Source organism: Uloborus diversus, chromosome 1, assembly GCF_026930045.1.
Source record: "Uloborus diversus isolate 005 chromosome 1, Udiv.v.3.1, whole genome shotgun sequence".
Taxonomy (NCBI): Eukaryota; Metazoa; Arthropoda; class Arachnida; order Araneae; family Uloboridae; genus Uloborus; species Uloborus diversus.
In genome coordinates, this window is record NC_072731.1 from 80,335,325 (window position 1) to 80,354,594 (window position 19,270).

Consider the following 19,270-nt stretch of genomic DNA (forward strand, 5'->3'; position numbering starts at 1 on the left):
ATTTAACAGTAATCGATTTTTTTGACTGAATGCTAAAAATATTTATTTGTCCCTTTATTGTGTTAATACAAATCTAACAGAATCTGCTTCCCAAATAATACCATCTTCAAAATTTTTGATATTTAGATCTGTGTAAACAAGAACATTTTATTTTCTACATTCATTTACTGAGCGTGAAGATAATTTTGAGAGCAGACGATGCTTAAAAATATATTTAGTTGTAGAGTAAAATGCTTTTTATAGGAAAGAAATAAGATATAAATATACAGTGGCTCCCACACTGTAAAAAAAATCCGGAAACGTTTCTGAGTATATCGTGCAGCTGTGGTTCATGAAAGTTTCAAAAACGTTTCTGAGTTTTCGGAATCCTCTTTCTGTAATGTCCAGAAACGTGTCTGAGTATTTCGGAATCCTCTTTCTGTAATTTTCAGAAACGTTTCTGAGTATTTCGGAATCCTCTTTCCGTAATTTCCAGAAATGTTTCTGAGTATTCTGTGCAGCTGTGGTTCATGAAAGTTTCAAAAACGTTTCCGAGTATTTCGGAATTCTCCAAACAATTTTCAAAAACGTTTCCGAGAATTTCGGAATCCTTTTTCCGTGATTTTTTCTAAAATATAATTCTTTATTATAGTATTGCATACCATATCAGTTTCAATTCTTTCATATCTAAGAGCAATAATACAAGCAATTTTAGAATCATTCGTGGATTTTTTCTTTTTTTTGAATTTCTAATGACAAATAGCATGGTTAACAGCATAACATATGCACAGTTATAAATTTTTGAAAAATTATGAAATAATCTAGTAGTTTCATTCCTAATCACAAAATCGTCGGGGAATTGGAGGGGGGGGGGGGTACCTTCTGAAAAGTGAGGATTGTTTGTTAAACAATCTTAAACTTCAGTTTTTCTCTCAATATTTTCAAGACGAAACTATCAACATATTGTATTTTTAATGCAGAACTTAAAAACGTATCTTGTATCAAACTTGATAGCTTTTATCTTCGGATAAAATTTGACAGGACTTACCTACCCTTCGCGTTCCGGAATTCGTTCACCTCAAGTCAATTTCTCTGACGAACAAAGTGTACCGAAAAGTACCAACAGAGAAATTGATGAATTTAAATATGACATCAAGTCCCCCTGCTGGAACCATTCGGGTTGATTCTTCTGTTCTCGCCCTTTTCCAGCTCATCACAAATATAAATATATTCAAAATAGGTTACTGATTTTATTTTTACAGTGTGCGCAAAATGCAATATATATTTTATTTATTAAAACATTGAACTCTATTACATGATTATTCCATTTCATATATACGAGATTCCCCCCCCCCCCCACCATAAGAGTGATGGTGCACCCATAAAATGTAATGAAGCACCCACCCCCCCCTTGAAAAAGCAACCCCCTCAAAATGTCAATGGCACAGTCTGCGTGGTGAACGCCCCTCGTCTTCTCCCCATATGTACATTGTATATTAATAACATAGTTTTTTAAAAATGATCACTTTTAAAACATTGACATGAAATAATATTACTTTTTATTTTGGCATGTAAATGCAGCTGTTCCATTTTTGCCACTGACTCATTCCTCCTGACTGTCCTACATTAAACTAGTATGCATGCAGTAGGTACTGTCCTGAAGAAGACAAATTATAAGGACTTGTTTCTTAATTTAACCGAGGTAAAAAACCCCTACTTTTAATTTTAGGTTTAAGCTCTTGTTTATTGCATATAGTTTAGCATATGGTGCGTTTGGCCCAATGTAATGCATATATTAGAGCTTAAACACTCTCTATTTAGTAAATAGTTTAATATCTTTTGGTCTTTTGACCATATTTATCGAATCTTCCACGGCTGATGAGCTCCGAATTCAACCTTTCAACTTTATTCTAATAATTGCTACTTTTAACTTTCTTTTTCTCATTGCTATTCATTGCTTGTGTATTTCATATATATACAAAAATATATTATTGAGAAATAATTCTTGTTTGTTATATTTGCAGCTTCTTTCCCTTAAGGGCAGGTACATTGCAACTAAAATAAATCGTACTAATGAAGCTCTGCTGAGATAAATAATATTTCATGTATAATATAAATTATAAATCAAAGTATCACATACATTATAAATCAAAGTATCATATACATTATAAATCAAAGTATCATATAAATTATAAGTCAAATACTTTAATATGGTGTAAAAATACAAAATTATTTTATTAAGTTTTTTTTTTTTTTTTTTTTTTTTTTTTGCTTTTGGTAAAATTGAGGCTCGTAAAACGAAATAAATGAAGACACTTTTAAATACATACGTGTATATATTTCTTAAAGAAATTAATACACATTCAACTAATTTAAAGCGTTTCGCTAATGCAAATATTTAAAGAGATATCGTCATTTAGATAATACTGAAGCACTATGTTCCTAATTACAAGAGATAGTTTTTTTTTTACTTCATACAATCTAGCTACACTGTTTACAAGAGAATGAAAACATTCAACCTTAAAGACGAACTATCAAACCTGACAATTTGCATATTATAACATTTAATTCATAATGCTTGATACATAAATGTTCCGCCAAATATTAACTGAGATTGACACATAAAAACAAAGTACACAATAACACTTATTTAAATTTTTTTATAATCTTCAATTCATAAATTTTACGGAATAAAACTAGACACACTTGCACTTTAAATATGTGTTCTATGTAATGTAAAATATTTTCAAATTGCAATAGTTCACAACGAAAAAATGATACTGAGGTAAATAGTTTTTTTTAACGAGATTTATATGAACTAAATCTCTTTAAAGTAATAAAGTTACAAAGCGACTTACCTATTCGTCGGTGGTGGTCTTTTGCAGGCTTTGGTCACCAAAAAGGTGATTTTTATGACAGAATAAAATTCTGCCAACAAAAATTACCCATTTGGTAGAAAGAAGAAAAGTATCCAAGAAAAAAGTAAATTACCTACACAAGTTATGCGACGCAACGAATTTACATGGCGTCCTCTCGGCAGTTATTTGGTTTTTAATTTCAGTTTGTATTCCTTCCGCGAGCATGCGTCGAGAAGTTGCACTTCGTACTTAAAAATAAGTGACATAGCTTCAAATTCAATCTCATGACGATACATAAGCAAGAAAATATAAGACTTCAAATTATCTTCAGTGAATTCATGCGAGGAACAAAACTTCTACTAATCCCCTTGATGAGTGCTACTTCGCATACATGAGTCAGCACTTGTTTTCATTGCGTGCTTTCGAAAGTTTCAGTTTGGATTTGGTGCTGGACTATAAAATTGCCGTGTGAGCTGCGCATGCGTCGACTCTTACTTTCTTGCTAAACGGGAAACGTTTTTGATAAGAGCAGAAAACTGCTGAGGGCGTACGAAACTGTGTATTACGAAAAGGTTTTTTGTATATTCAGAGAGTTTTCCGAGATTTTTTACAGTGCAAAAGTGTTCGTACACCTACGACTTTCAATTAAATAGGCCCCTATGCATTGGTTAGAATTAATATTTCGGAATAGGTATTTAATTATAAGATCTATGATCTATTTTCAACAAAACTACACGAATGTTTTTATTTAAACATTAAAACTTAATTTTTTAAAAATCAAAAACCAAAAAGTGGCGGAAATTTTATCTCACAAAAGTTTTCGTACACTTTGAAAAAATGTCAAAAAATTAGTAAATAATCTAACTTTTTACAAAATTATTATTTAGTAGAATATCATGCAGTATCAACAACAGCTTTTAAACGTCTGGGAATATATTTCTTTGTTTTTTCGTTCTTTTTTTAATGCAATTTCTGAGTAATTGTTCAGCCGCACTTCGAGTCTCATTGTTTCTAGTTTGCTTTTCGTTTCAATGGTGTATTTTCGTAATGTAGCCTCTAGATATCTCCAAATATGTTCCATTAAGTTTAAATCTGGCGATTGAGGAGATATTTCTAAGTTTAAGGAAAATTTTTGAGGTACCAAACGCAAATGTGTACTTCTTATCGTTATCTTTATAAAAAAACAAAGTTGTTTCCGATTACCAAATTTAGGGTTAATAGTTTAAAATTATTTTTTAAAATATTTAAATAAACAGCATGATTCATTATTTCATCAAAAAATTCCAAATTTCCAAGTCCTGATGCTGTTATGCACCCTCACACAAGAACACCTTCATCGTCCTGATTAACTGATCCAACTAAGTTCTTAAGTTTAAATTCCTCATTTTTTCTTCTCTTGACAATTATACAACAATTTAACCCAAAACATTGAATTTATTTTCATCTATAAGTAAGACGTTGTTCCAAAACGTTTTGAGCTTATTTATCACTGATTTTACGACAGAAAGCGTAAGCTTACTGTTTTTCGCAGGAACAAGAAAATTTCTGCGGGAAGAAGTCCCCTTTAATCCAGCTAATCAAAGAACTTGGCAAACAATTTTACGTGAAAACGAAATGTAAAATGTTTTATTCAATTCTTCAGAAACTTTTTCAGCACTCAAATGTGTATTTTTCATATTTTTTTTAACTGTAAACTTCCGATCACGCTTTGTTAACTTTGCCAGTTGACCTTTTCTTACCTTGTTTTCGATCCTATTCTTGTCTTTAAAGCATTTTATCAAGCACTTCACTATGGAATGGTATAAATTAACTAATTTAGAGACATTTCAAATCAATTTATGGCTACTGTGAGGGGAAAAAATCAAATTTCGAATTATGTTTGTTGTTTTCAACGCATACCTGCCATTTTAAAATAATAAGCAGAATGTTAGGGAATAAATAAACAAAAAATTAAAGGCAAATGATATTTACAGTGTCATTACAATGCAAAAACAATAAAAAAAACCACATAAGATAATTTTAATTATGAATTTATTCGAAAATATTCAGTGTACGATGACTTTTGTGGCGTATTTTTTCTATGTTTCTTCATTTTTTGACAAATTTCAAAAATAAAATTTGGCAATATTTTGAAAAAAAAAAAAAAAAAAAAAACTACTGGGTTTTATTTAGAATGGCATAGGAATGGTGTGAAAAAAAAAATTGGACTTCATATTCGAAATCAGTTTTGCGTTATTTTGGTTTTGCTACAAAATTTCAAGGTGTACGAACACTTTTGGGAGCTACTGTATTTCGTGCATTTCATTTTTAGGAGTTTGTGTTTTAAATAAACATTAAAAAAAAAAAAAAAAACATTTTCACAAGAACATTTATGCAAGGGCTTATTATTTTTTGTTATCGACCCATATCAACTATTCAATTAATAGGTAAGGTAAATTTTAGCACTCTGTTACAATAAACTGCTACATTATTAAATGCTACGTTACTAAAATATAACAGGGATAACTCAGATACCACTTTAAATGCTTTATTTCTCGCTTTCGTTTAAATCCTTAGCAAAATACGCAAATACCACTCTTTTTACTAAGGCCTTTTAAAAAAAAAAATATTTTGCGCTCACAAATTACCGAAAAACTTGAGATTTTGGTACATTAAATAACTAATGACCGCCTAGGAACAATAACTTGCTACAATGTGCAGATACTACATCTGTGCTTAGCACGGTATAGTACGTATAGGGCTCCTATACACTTCTTTTGTTAGCAATTAAGCCCTGCTGGAAAAACAACGAAAATTCATGTACCGCTGTGTATAAATACATTATTTTTTCAAAGCTAAAGGAGCAATCGTCCCCTGTTTATAAAAAAGGTCCTGTCTCAATGAGTCCCATATCTTTGGAATAAATATTGTTCCCTTCAAGATTTTTAACGAAAATTCATGCACCGCTGTGTATAAATACATTATTTTTTCAAAGCTAAAGGAGCAATCGTCCCCTGTTGATAAAAAAGGTCCTGTCTCAATGAGTCCCATATCTTTGGAATAAATAATGTTCCCTTCAAGATTTTTAACGAAAATTCATGCACCGCTGTGTATAAATACATTATTTTTTCAAAGCTAAAGGAGCAATCGTCCCCTGTTGATAAAAAAGGTCCTGTCTCAATGAGTCCCATATCTTTGGAATAAATATTGTTCCCTTCAAGATTTTGCATCTTTAAATTGCATGTACAGAGTGGTCCGAAAGTAGGTGAACATCGCTTTTATTCTCAACATACTATTAGTGTTTGTAAATGTTTGTTAAGCACAGTTACCTTGATTCTTAAGATTCTTCAATCATAAACATCGGTATAAACACCATCCATTGCCTAACACCCTGAATTCAGCCCCATGTTTTCGCAAATGTTTTGTGATAAAACATCTCTGAGTCCCCGAAACCTCTCAAAGAGCATATGCGATAGCATGGCACATAATTCAGCTATGTTATGACATGGATGGTGTTCATACCGATATTAATGACTCTTAAGTCTCCAAGGCAGGTGAAAGACAATATAACAAACATTCACCCACAAGTAACAAAGCTAAAAATAAAAGGAACACCGTAATCTAATGTAATTACCTCATAAGACTCTTGTTGCTCATTAAACAATAGTTAAAACCTACGACTGACTGGAGTTTTTCGCAAAATCGAGACTTCGGAAATCCCCTCCATTCACTTTCATAAAACCCTTTCACCAAAACCCACACAGCCCGGAGCAGAACGGGTATGCAAATTACACGAAACCCAGCACAGCCAAGAAAATTTAATTACTCTGCTCACGAGCTGCATCTTTAGCTATCTGTCATTCAAGCGAAGGCCCGATTTGCAACCAGTTTCTCTGATTTTTGTTTGATTTTTTTTTCTCTTTCAAACTTGTCATAGAGGAATATCCTGCAGCTTTTGAATGTGGATCGTGTGGCATGCCGTGCATGGTGTATAATATTGGCTGAATATATCGTTTCGTGTGTCATGAGGCAGGCTGTTGGAACTTTAAGTAACCTTCTCTATTGAAAAGCAGAAATAACTTTCACTAGTTCAAAGGATTGCCACCATTTAATTTTCTCCAGCACATCAATAGTGAAGAGAGTTTGCACTGACATAAAATGAAAAGTACATAAAAAGAAAAGTAATTTAAACCTCGAGCTAAGTGTTTACAGTCAACCCCTCCCCCCCCCCCAGATTTTAAAATTGCTTTCTTGAATCATTTAAGAGTGTGAAGATTTAAAAATAACTTTCCTAAATAAGTAGGGAGCGTAAATTGAGGGTGGTACTGCACCGGTTGGGCGGGGGGGGGGAGGGGCGTTAGATTACGCACAGCGGAGGCGGATCCAGCTGCTCTTGCACGAGAAACTGCTACTAAGATGAGATTTTTCAAGCAAGATTCGGATTGAATTTGTGTTGATAGAAAATATCGGATATATCAAAGTATCCAATGTACATCATAATATAGGAAAATTTCGATATTTTGGAAAACATCATGACGCTATGTTTAAGCCCTGGTTTAAAGTCAAGTTTGGGAGATGATTATAGTAAATCTAAAATTCAAATAAAAAAAAACGAGGTGATGTGTGCATCACATGACTTCCTTTTACACCAGTTTAATTCTAATAAAGCCTTGGAGTAAGCAAGGAAACACTTTAGATATTTTCACCCCTAGTTTGTCACGAACCGATGCAAAAAAAAGGGGGTTTTACAGGGATTAATTTTTCCAATATCGACAATTTTAACGTGATTCAATAATCCAAAGGAAACCAAATTCGAAAAACAATATTTTTCGCCACATTTGTCGCCAACTTGGCGACTAAAAGCTTGACGTTATATTGCCAACTGTTCGCCAATTTATAACTTCACTTAAGTTTACATTGATATTAACACCGATCCCCCCCCCCCCCAAAAAAAAGTAAAAGAGCTCTTTTGGAATTTCCGAATACAACCAAAGGAGAAGGTGCAAAATCAGACCCCAATAGGGGTCTACATACCAAATTTCAACTTTCTAAGACAGACCGTTTTTGAGTTTACGTGAGATACGTACATACGTACATACACACACACATACAGACATGACATTCATTCGGGGATGAAAAACATGGAAAATTAGGTCGAAATTTAAGAGACATTTTTTTGTGAATACGATACTTCCTCTACGATGCAAAAGGAAGTAAAAATGCGGCAAGCAAATAAATCAGGAATTTGTACCGCCATTGCAAAGAGGCAAACATAGTGCTTACAAGTAGAACATTTTGGTACGTTTCCTTGCTTCAATGCAATGGATCTCACAATAATTATTCATGTGAAACAATTTCTTAAAAAAGGTGTCAAAATAGTGTGCTTCAAAAAACTACAAAAGAGATAGGTTTGGAAAATTTACGATATAAAGAGAGAGATTATATTCAGGGCTAGAGCGGTGAAGTGCTTTTTTTTCCTCTTCCCAATCCAATCTTTTAAAACAGTAACAGCAAGGTCATAAAATAAGCCTTTATTCTAGATTGCTCAGTCAAAAAATATGTTTTATCCCAAACATATTCAAGGAATGTATATTTTTCATTAATTACGCCCAAGTCCTCAAAAAATTAACACACAATCCTAAGAACCCAAGATTTCTACTGCAAACCCAAGATCTTGAGACAAAACCTAAGCTCTGGCAGCTCTGGTTGCTTGGTAGAAAAAATTTATACGTAAACCCATTTCTTTTGAACTTTTAGCCATTCTTAAGATAGTAAGTGTAACAATTTGACTCAATTTGAGTTAAATATTTTGAAATTATCTCTCACCTCCTACCCATTCTCTAGCCCGTTCTATACACAACTGAAGTTGCAAGAAATTGCTAACCCTATGACATGCCTATCTATCCATTTATCCATTAAAAAAAAAAAAAAAGAAAGAAAGAAAGAAAAGAAAAGAGAAAAAGATTTTTTTTGCCAGTTTTTCCGGGGATTAAAAAGAAAAAAACATGAGCTTTATGAGGTTAATGAAGATTTAAAAACCAATCACCTTAGAACGACACGATACCTAACGTTTGAGACCTCGATTAGAAAATTACCTTACACTATCACAAAATAACTTTTAGAGGGAAAATATGTTTTAAAAGTAGATCTCAGTCAATATGACCAAAAAAAAAAAAAAAAAAAAAAATGTAGAGCTTCTTCCCCAAAACGAATCTCTTCACCTACATGTAAGTGCCCCTTCAAAACTAAAGTAATGTTGAATTTAACCAAGGAAATGGTACAAAGAAGTTAATACAAACAAACTCAGTGCTGGGGGTAGGGGGACTTCGTGTCCTGTACTTTATTAAATTGATTTTTTAAATAAAGTTCAATAAACAGCTGCAATCAGAGAGAATGTATAAATAATTCATAGAAGTTTCTTTTTTAACGGAGACGTACTTTTTAAATGATCCCCGACAAAATCGGCTTTTCTCTTAACCGCTATTTTTTCATACGTGCCATATCTAAAATTGTAAATCACGCGCTAGGTGTAACGTGAAGAACATTCTGACCTTGCCTTTAAAATTTGAGACGTAAATCTTGTGGGTTCTTATTTTCCACCGAGGCAGGTTGCATGATGAAGTAGGTGGCTAGTGTCATAATGAACGAAACGTACTGCGCAAAACTATAGCTCTCGTAGCGTCATGGAATAATAATGTTTTTTTTCCCTTCTACTTATTTTGTAATTACAGTTGGATTTAAAAGGCTGTTTTATTTGTTAATTTTTTTTTATTTTTTAATATTTAGTTATTATATTCAGACATGTTGGTTAAACAGATGATAACTCTACTAAATCTTAGGAGCTACAAAAAAAAAAAAAAAAAAACTTACTGCTGCTAACCACCACGCATTTTAATCAGAAAAAGTTCAAAAGGCTTTGAATATAATAAAAGGAAAAGTCTAGTAGTAACTAACGAACGATCAGTCTCTTAATAATTAATGAAAATTATCAGCCGGCAGATTGACTGACAACGGGGGCACGGGACTGACCAAGTGATCAAATATGAAATTTAAAACCATTGCGGGGGCCTCCGTGGCTGTGTTGTTGAAGCTTCGTCTTCTAAGTCGGAGGTCGTGAGTTCGATTCCCCCATCGGTGCCCTGGGTGTTATTTCCTCATCCTGTGTTATAAATCTTTCCTGTGTGCGTCCGGAGGCAAGGCGCTTGGCACACAGTCCTCTATGTATGTGAAGCTGTTTAGCTTCTAAATAAATAAATAAATAAAACCATTATCAAATTGTCCCTGTTGTGATCAATGTAAATGGAAACGCACATTCTATAACTGCTTTATCCATTCATTATCGCGTAAAAGAAGCCCACCCCAGGGCCCGATTAAGATATTGAAAGGCTCAACACGTTTCCGGGGGACACCTGTAGTCAAACTTTACAATTTCAGCCATAGGATATAACAATTTCTGCTATTTGGGGCTCCTACAAAGCAAGAGCCCAAGGCTCCGGCCTAGTTGTCGTATTCAGTAATCAGGCCCTGCCTACACCTACCTAGAGCAACTGCGCACTCCCTCCGAAATACCACGAAGCCCCCCCCCCCCCAAGAGCGGGAGACCCCCCCCCTCTCTCTCCAAGAAAAAGAGAAAAATACCCCTACATTCTACCCTTAAAATTGTGCTGGAGCAATCTGCGCCATGACCCTTTCCCCTTCCCGCTGGATGGGCACCCCAGAAAGATCTGCAAATAGAGCCATTCCATGGAAAACGGACATTTTTTCCCGCACGAGAAGCCTCATATATTTCATAAATTAGGGCTTTAAAAATTAATGAACAATTTTTTTCTGCTTAACAAATCACAAACTTATATGTGTTATCTTAAGCAAAAAATTTCATCATCACCCTTTAAAATTATTACTTCTTAATGATATATATGAACTGTCACTTGCGGGACGAAGTGTTGACTTTTTCGTAGAATGGCTCATAGCATTTGAGAAGAGTGAAGCACGCTTCAAGAGTGCGATTTCTGCCGTACCATGAAGTGGTGTGGGAAAGATAGTTTTACAGAGCTTGTCTACGGGGAAAACGCCTAATTTAGCCAATGGGGATGCCAAACCGATTTATATGTTTTCGGAACCTGGATGCGTTTTGCTCTGTCTTTGTATTAAAATAATTAAATTAATAAATAATAAATAATTAAATTTTAATTTTTTTGTATTAGGGTAGAAATTTTTTTCTGATATCCCTGCATCGGTGTTTTTTTATTGTCAACATTTTATATTTAAGCACAATAGTATCATAAAACAGAACAAATAAAACATTGTAATAATTATATTTACGAAAACAGTTATGATAAAAGTCCCAGCTTCACTCAGCGATTACGGCATTTGTATTAAGTTGTCTATATTTATGTTTAGTTGCTTAAACAAGTAAATTTCCTTGGAGAAATGATTGCAAACTTATTTTGTCTACTAAATATATTGTGCATTAGGACCCAAAATGTTTAATAGTACTGCTTGAGGGTAGATAGTTTAATGACAATATGTAAGAATATTGTTGACACCATATCTGTTAAACTTCGATGATGTAGCTTTATAATATCTGGTGAACTAGCGCAACGAGCTCGGATCACAAAACGATCCGAAAAGTTATTCAATATTATTACAAATTAAAATCAACCAGATTTCTACGCGAGGGGGGGGGGACACACTTTTTCCCTGCAAACTGTGAGTTAAATGTTGAGCCTTATGCTATTAGTTTTTGTAAAAATGCAAAATTTGTGACATTAAGGAAAGCACATAAAACAATGATGCTACAGCTACTATTTTGTTGGCCACTTCCAGAAGAAAAACCTTTTTTTTCTATTATCATGAGTATAAATGTAACATAGTGGACATTCAGTTCTTGATTCTATCTACAACTACATGGACAATCAATTTAAAAAACATGAATGACTGGTGGTAACTATTGAAATTGATTTAAAAAGATTTTGAAGTGTGGTGCATGATTTGTACTATTTTTGCGAGAATGAACCATGAGAGTTTTTCCAAACATTTGTAGGGGAATGTGGGGCAAAGTGAATTAATTAAAATAAATTTCTTTTTTCAAACTTTAAAAAAAAAAAAATGAAATTCGTTTTGAAAATTACGGTACATTAAGAAAAAAAATATTTTTTAATGAAACTTGCACTAAAAACTAATTTTCAACTTTTGGCAGCAAATTTGTAACGCCAAAAAGAAAACAAAAAGTTAAATTTCCCCCCTCATTTTTCATGAGGTAAAATGAAAAGACACTTTTGACAGTTAAAAGTATTTTTGATCAAATGGAGGTATAAATAAGAATGAAGAAATGAATAATAGATAATGAGAAGCAGTAAACAAATAAATAAAGGAACCGGCCCTTGAGAGAATTCGGTTTAGAATCGGGGTGGCTTTTAGTTTTATATGCGGTATGGCGGGGAGAGGGGTCCAACGACCAAACTGACAAAGGGTCCATTTTGACTCTCGGCTGTCTTGTCACAGGATTTGTCATATGGGGCAAAAAAACTTGCCATTGCTCTCTTTGCCACCGAGATCAGATATAATCTGTTATGAACCGACCCCCCCCCCCCCCGTGAGATTTAGTTGAAGATCGCGTGTTTGTTTCTCCATTTCTCCAGGATTTTTACTCCTGTAATTTCCAATCTTTCATGAACTTCAATGTTATAGCTTTCTTACTCAGGCTGCGCAATTAATCTACTATAATGATCATTTTAGTTCTAGAAAGGGATGGAAATATTCCCCTAATCTACGTTTTTTCCCTCTATAATAAATATTATTGATACAAGAAAAATCACAGCCTTCCTCGAGAGCAGAAATACGAAAAAACGCCGAGCCTTTTAGAGTCAAAAAATGCATGTTCCAAATCCCATAGTCAACGACGAAGAGGGGGTCCACAGCAAGAAATCAGACGGCAAAGCTACTACTACAAAAAAAAAAAAAAAAAAAGAAAAGAAAAGAAAAGAAAAAATCCTCCAAAACACAACTTAGTTGTGTGTTGTTTCTCTTTCAACACATCCAGAACATCATCCAGTAAGCACCTGTTTCCAAATCATATGGTAATGTAAGCGGCAACGGAATGTTGGAACTCTACCCCAAAACAGCAGAGCGTCCCTTGACAGGGGTAGAGCCCGAAAATTCGCAGTTGGGCGGAAATTGGAGGAGACAAGTGCGCCCCCGTCTTCCAAGATTTCCTGCCCGTGTCACGACCCCGGATGAGTAATAACGCCCGATGACCTTGACTCCCCCTCAAGGTTGGGTTGAAAACGACCCCACTTGCCTTGTCCCCCTAATGATCCCTCGATATTTCTCCTCAAACCCCCCTTTTGCTTTCGCTTTGGAGAAGGGAGCCAGCCTCTCGGAGCATTTCTGGATGACAGGATCTGATCCCTGTAACCTTGGACTCAGAGGAGGAGGAATAAATGGCCGTCCTTGGACACTGGGCACACGTAAGCAATAGTTGGACCAGGGGTCGGCAAGCAGTTTTATGTGGGGATACTTTTGAAAAATTTTCATTCGATATCCATGGAAAAAAAAATCAAATGCCGTACTTTTTTTTTTAAGTCTCACTCACAAGTTACTATTAAATACATAAATAGGCATATTTGTATAATAAAAAATCAATGTGTAAATAATAGTTTTGGTCTCAACATTTGTGAAATGAGGTTCGCACAGGGAAGCAATGCGAAGAGTGTTCAAGGTTGTTGGCCGTTACTTTTGAGCGAAATTTGTTCTTTAAAAGCTTTTCAAACGTATGTGAATCTTACATAATTGCTAGATAATGACTTAAATCAGTCAATTAATAATAGAAAATATCAGGAAGAATGATGAGGGTAGTGCACAAAGATATTGTTATTTACAGAAGAATTAAGTACTAATTTATTTGTGTAAGTACTTTCAAAATAGTTTTGGAGGTCTAATTTCTGACCGATCGCAGCCCGAACCAAGACCGCGGTCCACCAGTTGCTGACAGCTAAGCTGAATCAGTCTATGCTACTTTGGACTGCGGCAGTGAACTTTACTGCATGTAGGGGAATATGGTGCAAAGTGAAATAACGGGGCAAAGTGAATAGGTGAAATATTTACTTCGCGTTTAATACCGCCTATCTGGTAATATTTTAACAATGTAGTTGCACAAAGAGTCTATTCCAGTCAAGAAAAAATACCGCCGGAGATTAAAGCTTATGATAATACAGGCAATTTTCAAAAATTGATACTCTTATTGTAATATTTGTTGTAAGTCAAAAGTTATTCTTGATGTTATAAAATAATAAAGTTATTGCTATTAACATTTTAAATATTAATTGAGAACTTCTAATATGCGGTGCAATATTTATTTAGTTAATATTAAACTTATTTGTTTCTAAATATTTTGCTGAATTAGTCGAGTACATGCGGGGTAAAGTGAAATAGCTTATTCCGTTTACTCATTCATTTACTAAAACATTTACATATTCATTTATTGATTAATTCATTTACGTTCCTTCATTTAGTAATTCACTTATTTATTCATCCAATAACTTATTTTTTCACTCTTTTACTCACTCATTTGTTTTTCTTCATATATTAACTAATTCATTAATTAAATTATTCGTTTATTGTTCCATTTTCTTTTTATTTATTCATTCAAAATTTTACTTACAGATTCATTTGATCAAAAGTACTTTTTACAATCAAATAGAAAATACTTCATTACAAAAACATTTTAACTTTCACTTTGCCCTATAAAAAAAAAAGTTAAAATTTTCCACTTTTTTTTGAAGGCTCAAAATTACTGCATATATATATATATATATATATATATATATATATATATATATATATATATATATATATATATATATATATATATATATATATATATATATATGTGTGTGTGTGTGTGTGTGTTTCAATGCAAGTTTTATTATAAAATACAATGTTCTTTCTAGTTGTAGTGTAATTTTCTAAACATGTTTCCAATTCTTTCATTTTGAAAATACTCAGTCATCTTCGCTATTTCACTTTGCCTCACATTCCCCGACAATAAATGGATATTAGGAAATGCACTTAATTACGAAAAGTAATGCATCTTTATTTAACATATACAATGTTCTTTCTTGTTGTACTGTAATTTTCTAAACAAATTTCCAGTTTGATTCATTTTGAAAATGCTCAGTCATCTTAGCCATTTCACTTTGCCCCACATTCCCCTTGTAAATGCACTTGTGAGAGCTCGCAGCGCCACCTAGGATTTTAGGTGTATTTTTCCAGTTTTCGTATATCTCAAAAACTATTTACTTACGAAAAAAAAATTATTTAATGGATTAAAGAACATAAAATTATCTTTAAAAAGCTTTTTTTTTAAAAAAAATTGTAGCTGTAATAGTTTCCGAGATATTAAATTTCAAAGTTCGTGAATTTTTAAAAAACTGACCATTTTTTCGGCCTTTTTTATTTTTGGAGCCTCCTCAGTGATTGATTTGATGTGATTTTTTTCTCTTTTCAGTTTGAAGTAGTGAAGGTCGTCATTTTGAATTGATGTCTTGAAACTAGAAAACAGGTGAGGGTATTCAGTTCCCGGTGGTAGGGAAGGAGCTCGCACGTCCATCTTGAAATTAAAGTGCGTATTTTAAGTTTTTGCCTTATATCTCAAAAACTAGTTACTTGCAAACAAAATTGTTATATTGAATCGCATCAAATCAATCACTGAAGAGTCTCCAAAAATAGAAAAGAGTGAAAAATTTGTCAATTTTTCAAAAATTCACGAACTTTAAAATTTAATATCTCGGAAACTTTTAGAGCTACAGTAAAAAAAAAAGCTTTTTAAAGATAATTTTACGCTCTTTAATTCATTAAATAACAATTTTGTTCTCAAGTAAACAGTTTTTGAGATGTAAGACAAGAACCGAAAAAAAACCCCCACCTAAAATTCTAGGTGGCGCTGCGAGCTCCCCCCCCCCCCTCCCACAACCACCGGGGACTTTTAGTATATTCATCAGAAGCCCTTCCTGTACGTGTGCCATTTTTTGCAGAACTACATTTTTTTTTTTTTTGTGTTTTTCACTCTGTGGCCTTCGTTTACTAGACTATAAAGGATTCTGGGAGGGAAATATCGCACGTTTATTCAGAAATTCCGAAATCCCTAGCCGAAAAGTTATGAAAATCTGTAAATAATCAAGAAGTTCCTTCCAGAACTAAACAAGCCTACTCTCCTGTACATCAACATCGATTTTCTAATAGCTGCTTCAAGTTTGTCCTACGGTCTACGATTTAGCTTGAGTAACCTCAAGGAAAGGTGAAACTTTAAATTTTACCTTACCAATATTAACTTCCTCTTGAGACAATTCCTGTTTCTGGTGGAAACTAGACGTCAAAAGTTTCAAGTGGCAATAGCAATCCACCGATATTGTGGACACATGAAGGAATGCCTGAATGGATGCCAACAGCAGCTCGAAGAATGCATTGGGTCTGCAAATGGCATGGCAAGTCGCTCTATGCATGTGCTAATAAACAAGTGATATATCCCTCAAACACGATATTCATAGTGTTGTTTCAGGGGCATAGGCCCCTCCAGGAAGTTTTCCGAAAGTAAAGTTTTAAAGGCGAAATTTTAAACTATCTTTAGTTCTTTGGTAACAATAAGGAAATAGGGGAATATCGCAGTTCGGAGGCTTTTTACGGAAAATTTTCGACATCGAAATCTTAAAGAAAAGCGCAATTTTATACTCTTATGAGACTTTGAGGAAATGAGCAGGGTTCGAGAACTCTCTCTGAAAATTGTTTGACATAAAAGTCTGAAAAATGCAATTGTTCAATTTAGGCTAATTTTGTTGATGAACATTGCTATTGAATAGCAATTTTGAGTCCTGCAAGAACAATGTAAAAATAGTGCAGAAATTGCCATCATTTGTTGTTTTTAAATGAAATGTATTATTGTTTAAAATTTTATCAATTTTTTATGTATTATTAAAAACACAAGAAATAGCAGCTCATCAACTCTAGTTTGCGTTTATAAGATTTTCAATTTTGACAAGATCAGAAACCGAGGAGTGAGGACTGAAATTTCAAGATCAGATAGTTGAGATTGTTAGTGAGTCACGGCAATGATAGAACTGGGTCCTCAATCCAGATAGTTTCAAAAGCGGGGAGGGTTCATGGCAGACTGAAGCCCCTTTTCAAAGTTCCAATTGGTTTATGCAATGATAAGACTATAACAAGATCTTAAAAAAGGGATCATGGAATCTTAAAAAAATGGAACAAAATAATTCTCGAATCATTAAATTACCTAGATTTTTTCAAGCTATTAGAGAAAAGTATCGTTCATACCCTAGCCGCCCTTGCAACCATCGAACCAAGCATTAAGCTAAACTTTGAGTATTCCACCCCTGCCCCTCGTCTTAGAAACCTGTACATAGAATCAAAACTAAAATAGAAAACTTGTGCAAAACGTTTTATTGGCCGCGGTGTCTGGGTTAAGATGTGTTTCCAAACGCAGGCAAAAAGCGTTTTTTTTTACTTATCTTGCTCCTGGGCTGATAAGTTCCAGTCCATTGTTTCAAATTTTAAATATTATATATTTTTTATTCTTACTGAGATAGTATATCTCAACAGTTTAAGTTTTCTTACCTCTTTGGTTAAGTTTATGCCTGAATCAAATCTTTTCATTTAAAAAAAAAAAGACAACGAGTTAAATTCTGTTTGAAATTTGGAGCCTAGGCCAACAGGTGACCACTGTGTAGGGCTCTGCGCGGCACAACACATTTTTTGACCACAAAGCTCACTAGTCTTCGATTCAAGTGGTATAATATAACACTCTTCATCCTCTCAGTATAAAGCTCAACTGAAGGTAAAATTTTATTATTACTGCTATTATTGTTAACAATAGAAAATAATTATGAAACTATCATCTGCTGCACATTGTGCTGAAATTTCTGGAGGTGAGCATTTTATTCCTCAAAATTGAGGATATTTATTTTTATGCGACATTCATTTCGAGGTTACTATTTGAGATGAAAGTTAATTTGACACAAAATTTGTATAAAACTTCCGCATACAAATCTTTTCCATTTGAAGCAATGCTGAAAGCGATTTGTTTTTCGGGTTGTTTTTAAATTCCAAAATACAACAGACCACTCAGATAGCACAGCAAATAGTTATATAACTGGACGAGTTGGGAAACAGCCGGCCATTACACACTTGCTACGTTTCATGTAAGTCAATGCGCAAAGACATTAGCTGTGACAAACAAGGACATAAATATTGAAATCCTTGGGGAAGTTTTCGAACGTGATTAATGTTTACTTCTTATTGTCACTGGAGCTCATTTCTTCTCTTGAAGTGGGCCATTCTTTGCGTCATGACCTGTCTCTCCCCTGTATCCCTCCCTTTTATGGAGACAACCGACGAAGAATATCAAATATACAATCGTTTTAATAATTTATGTAGAAATCCTGTGGCTTGGCCTCGAATTTTGTGTTCTCCACTGTGTTAAAATGCATAATTACAATGAGCGAAATTAATCCACTTAAATACATTTCAACTAACTTGCTACGACGGAATAGCCTTGCGGATTTTGGTGAGAAATTTTCACTAATTTTATTAACATGTTGTATGATACTTGAAGTTTCTGAATTATATTTCAAGGAAGGGGGGGGGGGGGCGGACATACGTGACATAATATTACCAGTCGTTTAATTGCTACCCACGTGAGTAAGTGAGGTAACTAATTTGATCTTATTTCAACATGATCGATCGCAAATTAAGGTGTAAAACTAGAGATCTTGTATAAAAAGCAGACATTTCAAATCGCAGGGAAAACGTTCCTTGTGTTCATGACGATTTTTCTCTTAATTATTAGTCGGGAAACGGGCAAACACTACTAAGCATCCACACCACTTTCGGCGGTTGTTAGTCATTTGGCTTGGTGTCCGCTGAGCAACTTTCTTCGGCGGCTGCTCGGTATTGAGCGACACACTTGACGAATATTTGATGACAAATTGGGGATAGTTCGCTAAATAAACCGCTAGCCTGGATGTCTTCCCATAAAAGTCCCGGATGCGATCTATTAAAATTCTGGTACAGATTTTAACTGATTTCTCTGGTACATTAAGCCTTAAAAATATGGGTTCCGTCGAAATAGCTAACTAAATAATCTGAATCTGTAGTGCTTGCAAAGTACTTGTCAGTTTGTGCTGGCAATCATACAAGAACAGATATTATTATGACGATAATTATTATTTTCTAAAACTTAAGTATTTTTTGAATTTTTCATTTAAACTGAAGGCTCTTTTCGTATTTTCCTCAAAGGGAGAAATAAATCCATTCCATTTAATGTCTGTTTCTGTTCCAACCTTCTACGAAACAACTGGTGGATGTGAGGCTCACTGGCTTACCAATGCCAATGCTTCAACAGTCTAGTATAACCTAAGAGATCGAGAAGGAACTACACTGTC

At 34.0% G+C, this 19,270-nt stretch overlaps 1 protein-coding gene across 1 annotated transcript in view; it reads right to left on the bottom strand.

Moving 5' to 3' along the window:
* LOC129227625 (mediator of RNA polymerase II transcription subunit 23-like) overlaps positions 1-16,318 on the bottom strand; it is a 59,625-nt gene extending 43,307 nt beyond the window's left edge. The window contains exon 1 of the mRNA XM_054862252.1: positions 16,133-16,318. Coding sequence (XP_054718227.1) covers positions 16,133-16,318 — 186 coding nt within the window. The remainder of the gene's footprint in view (positions 1-16,132) is intronic.
* Between the last annotated feature and the right edge of the window lie 2,952 nt (positions 16,319-19,270).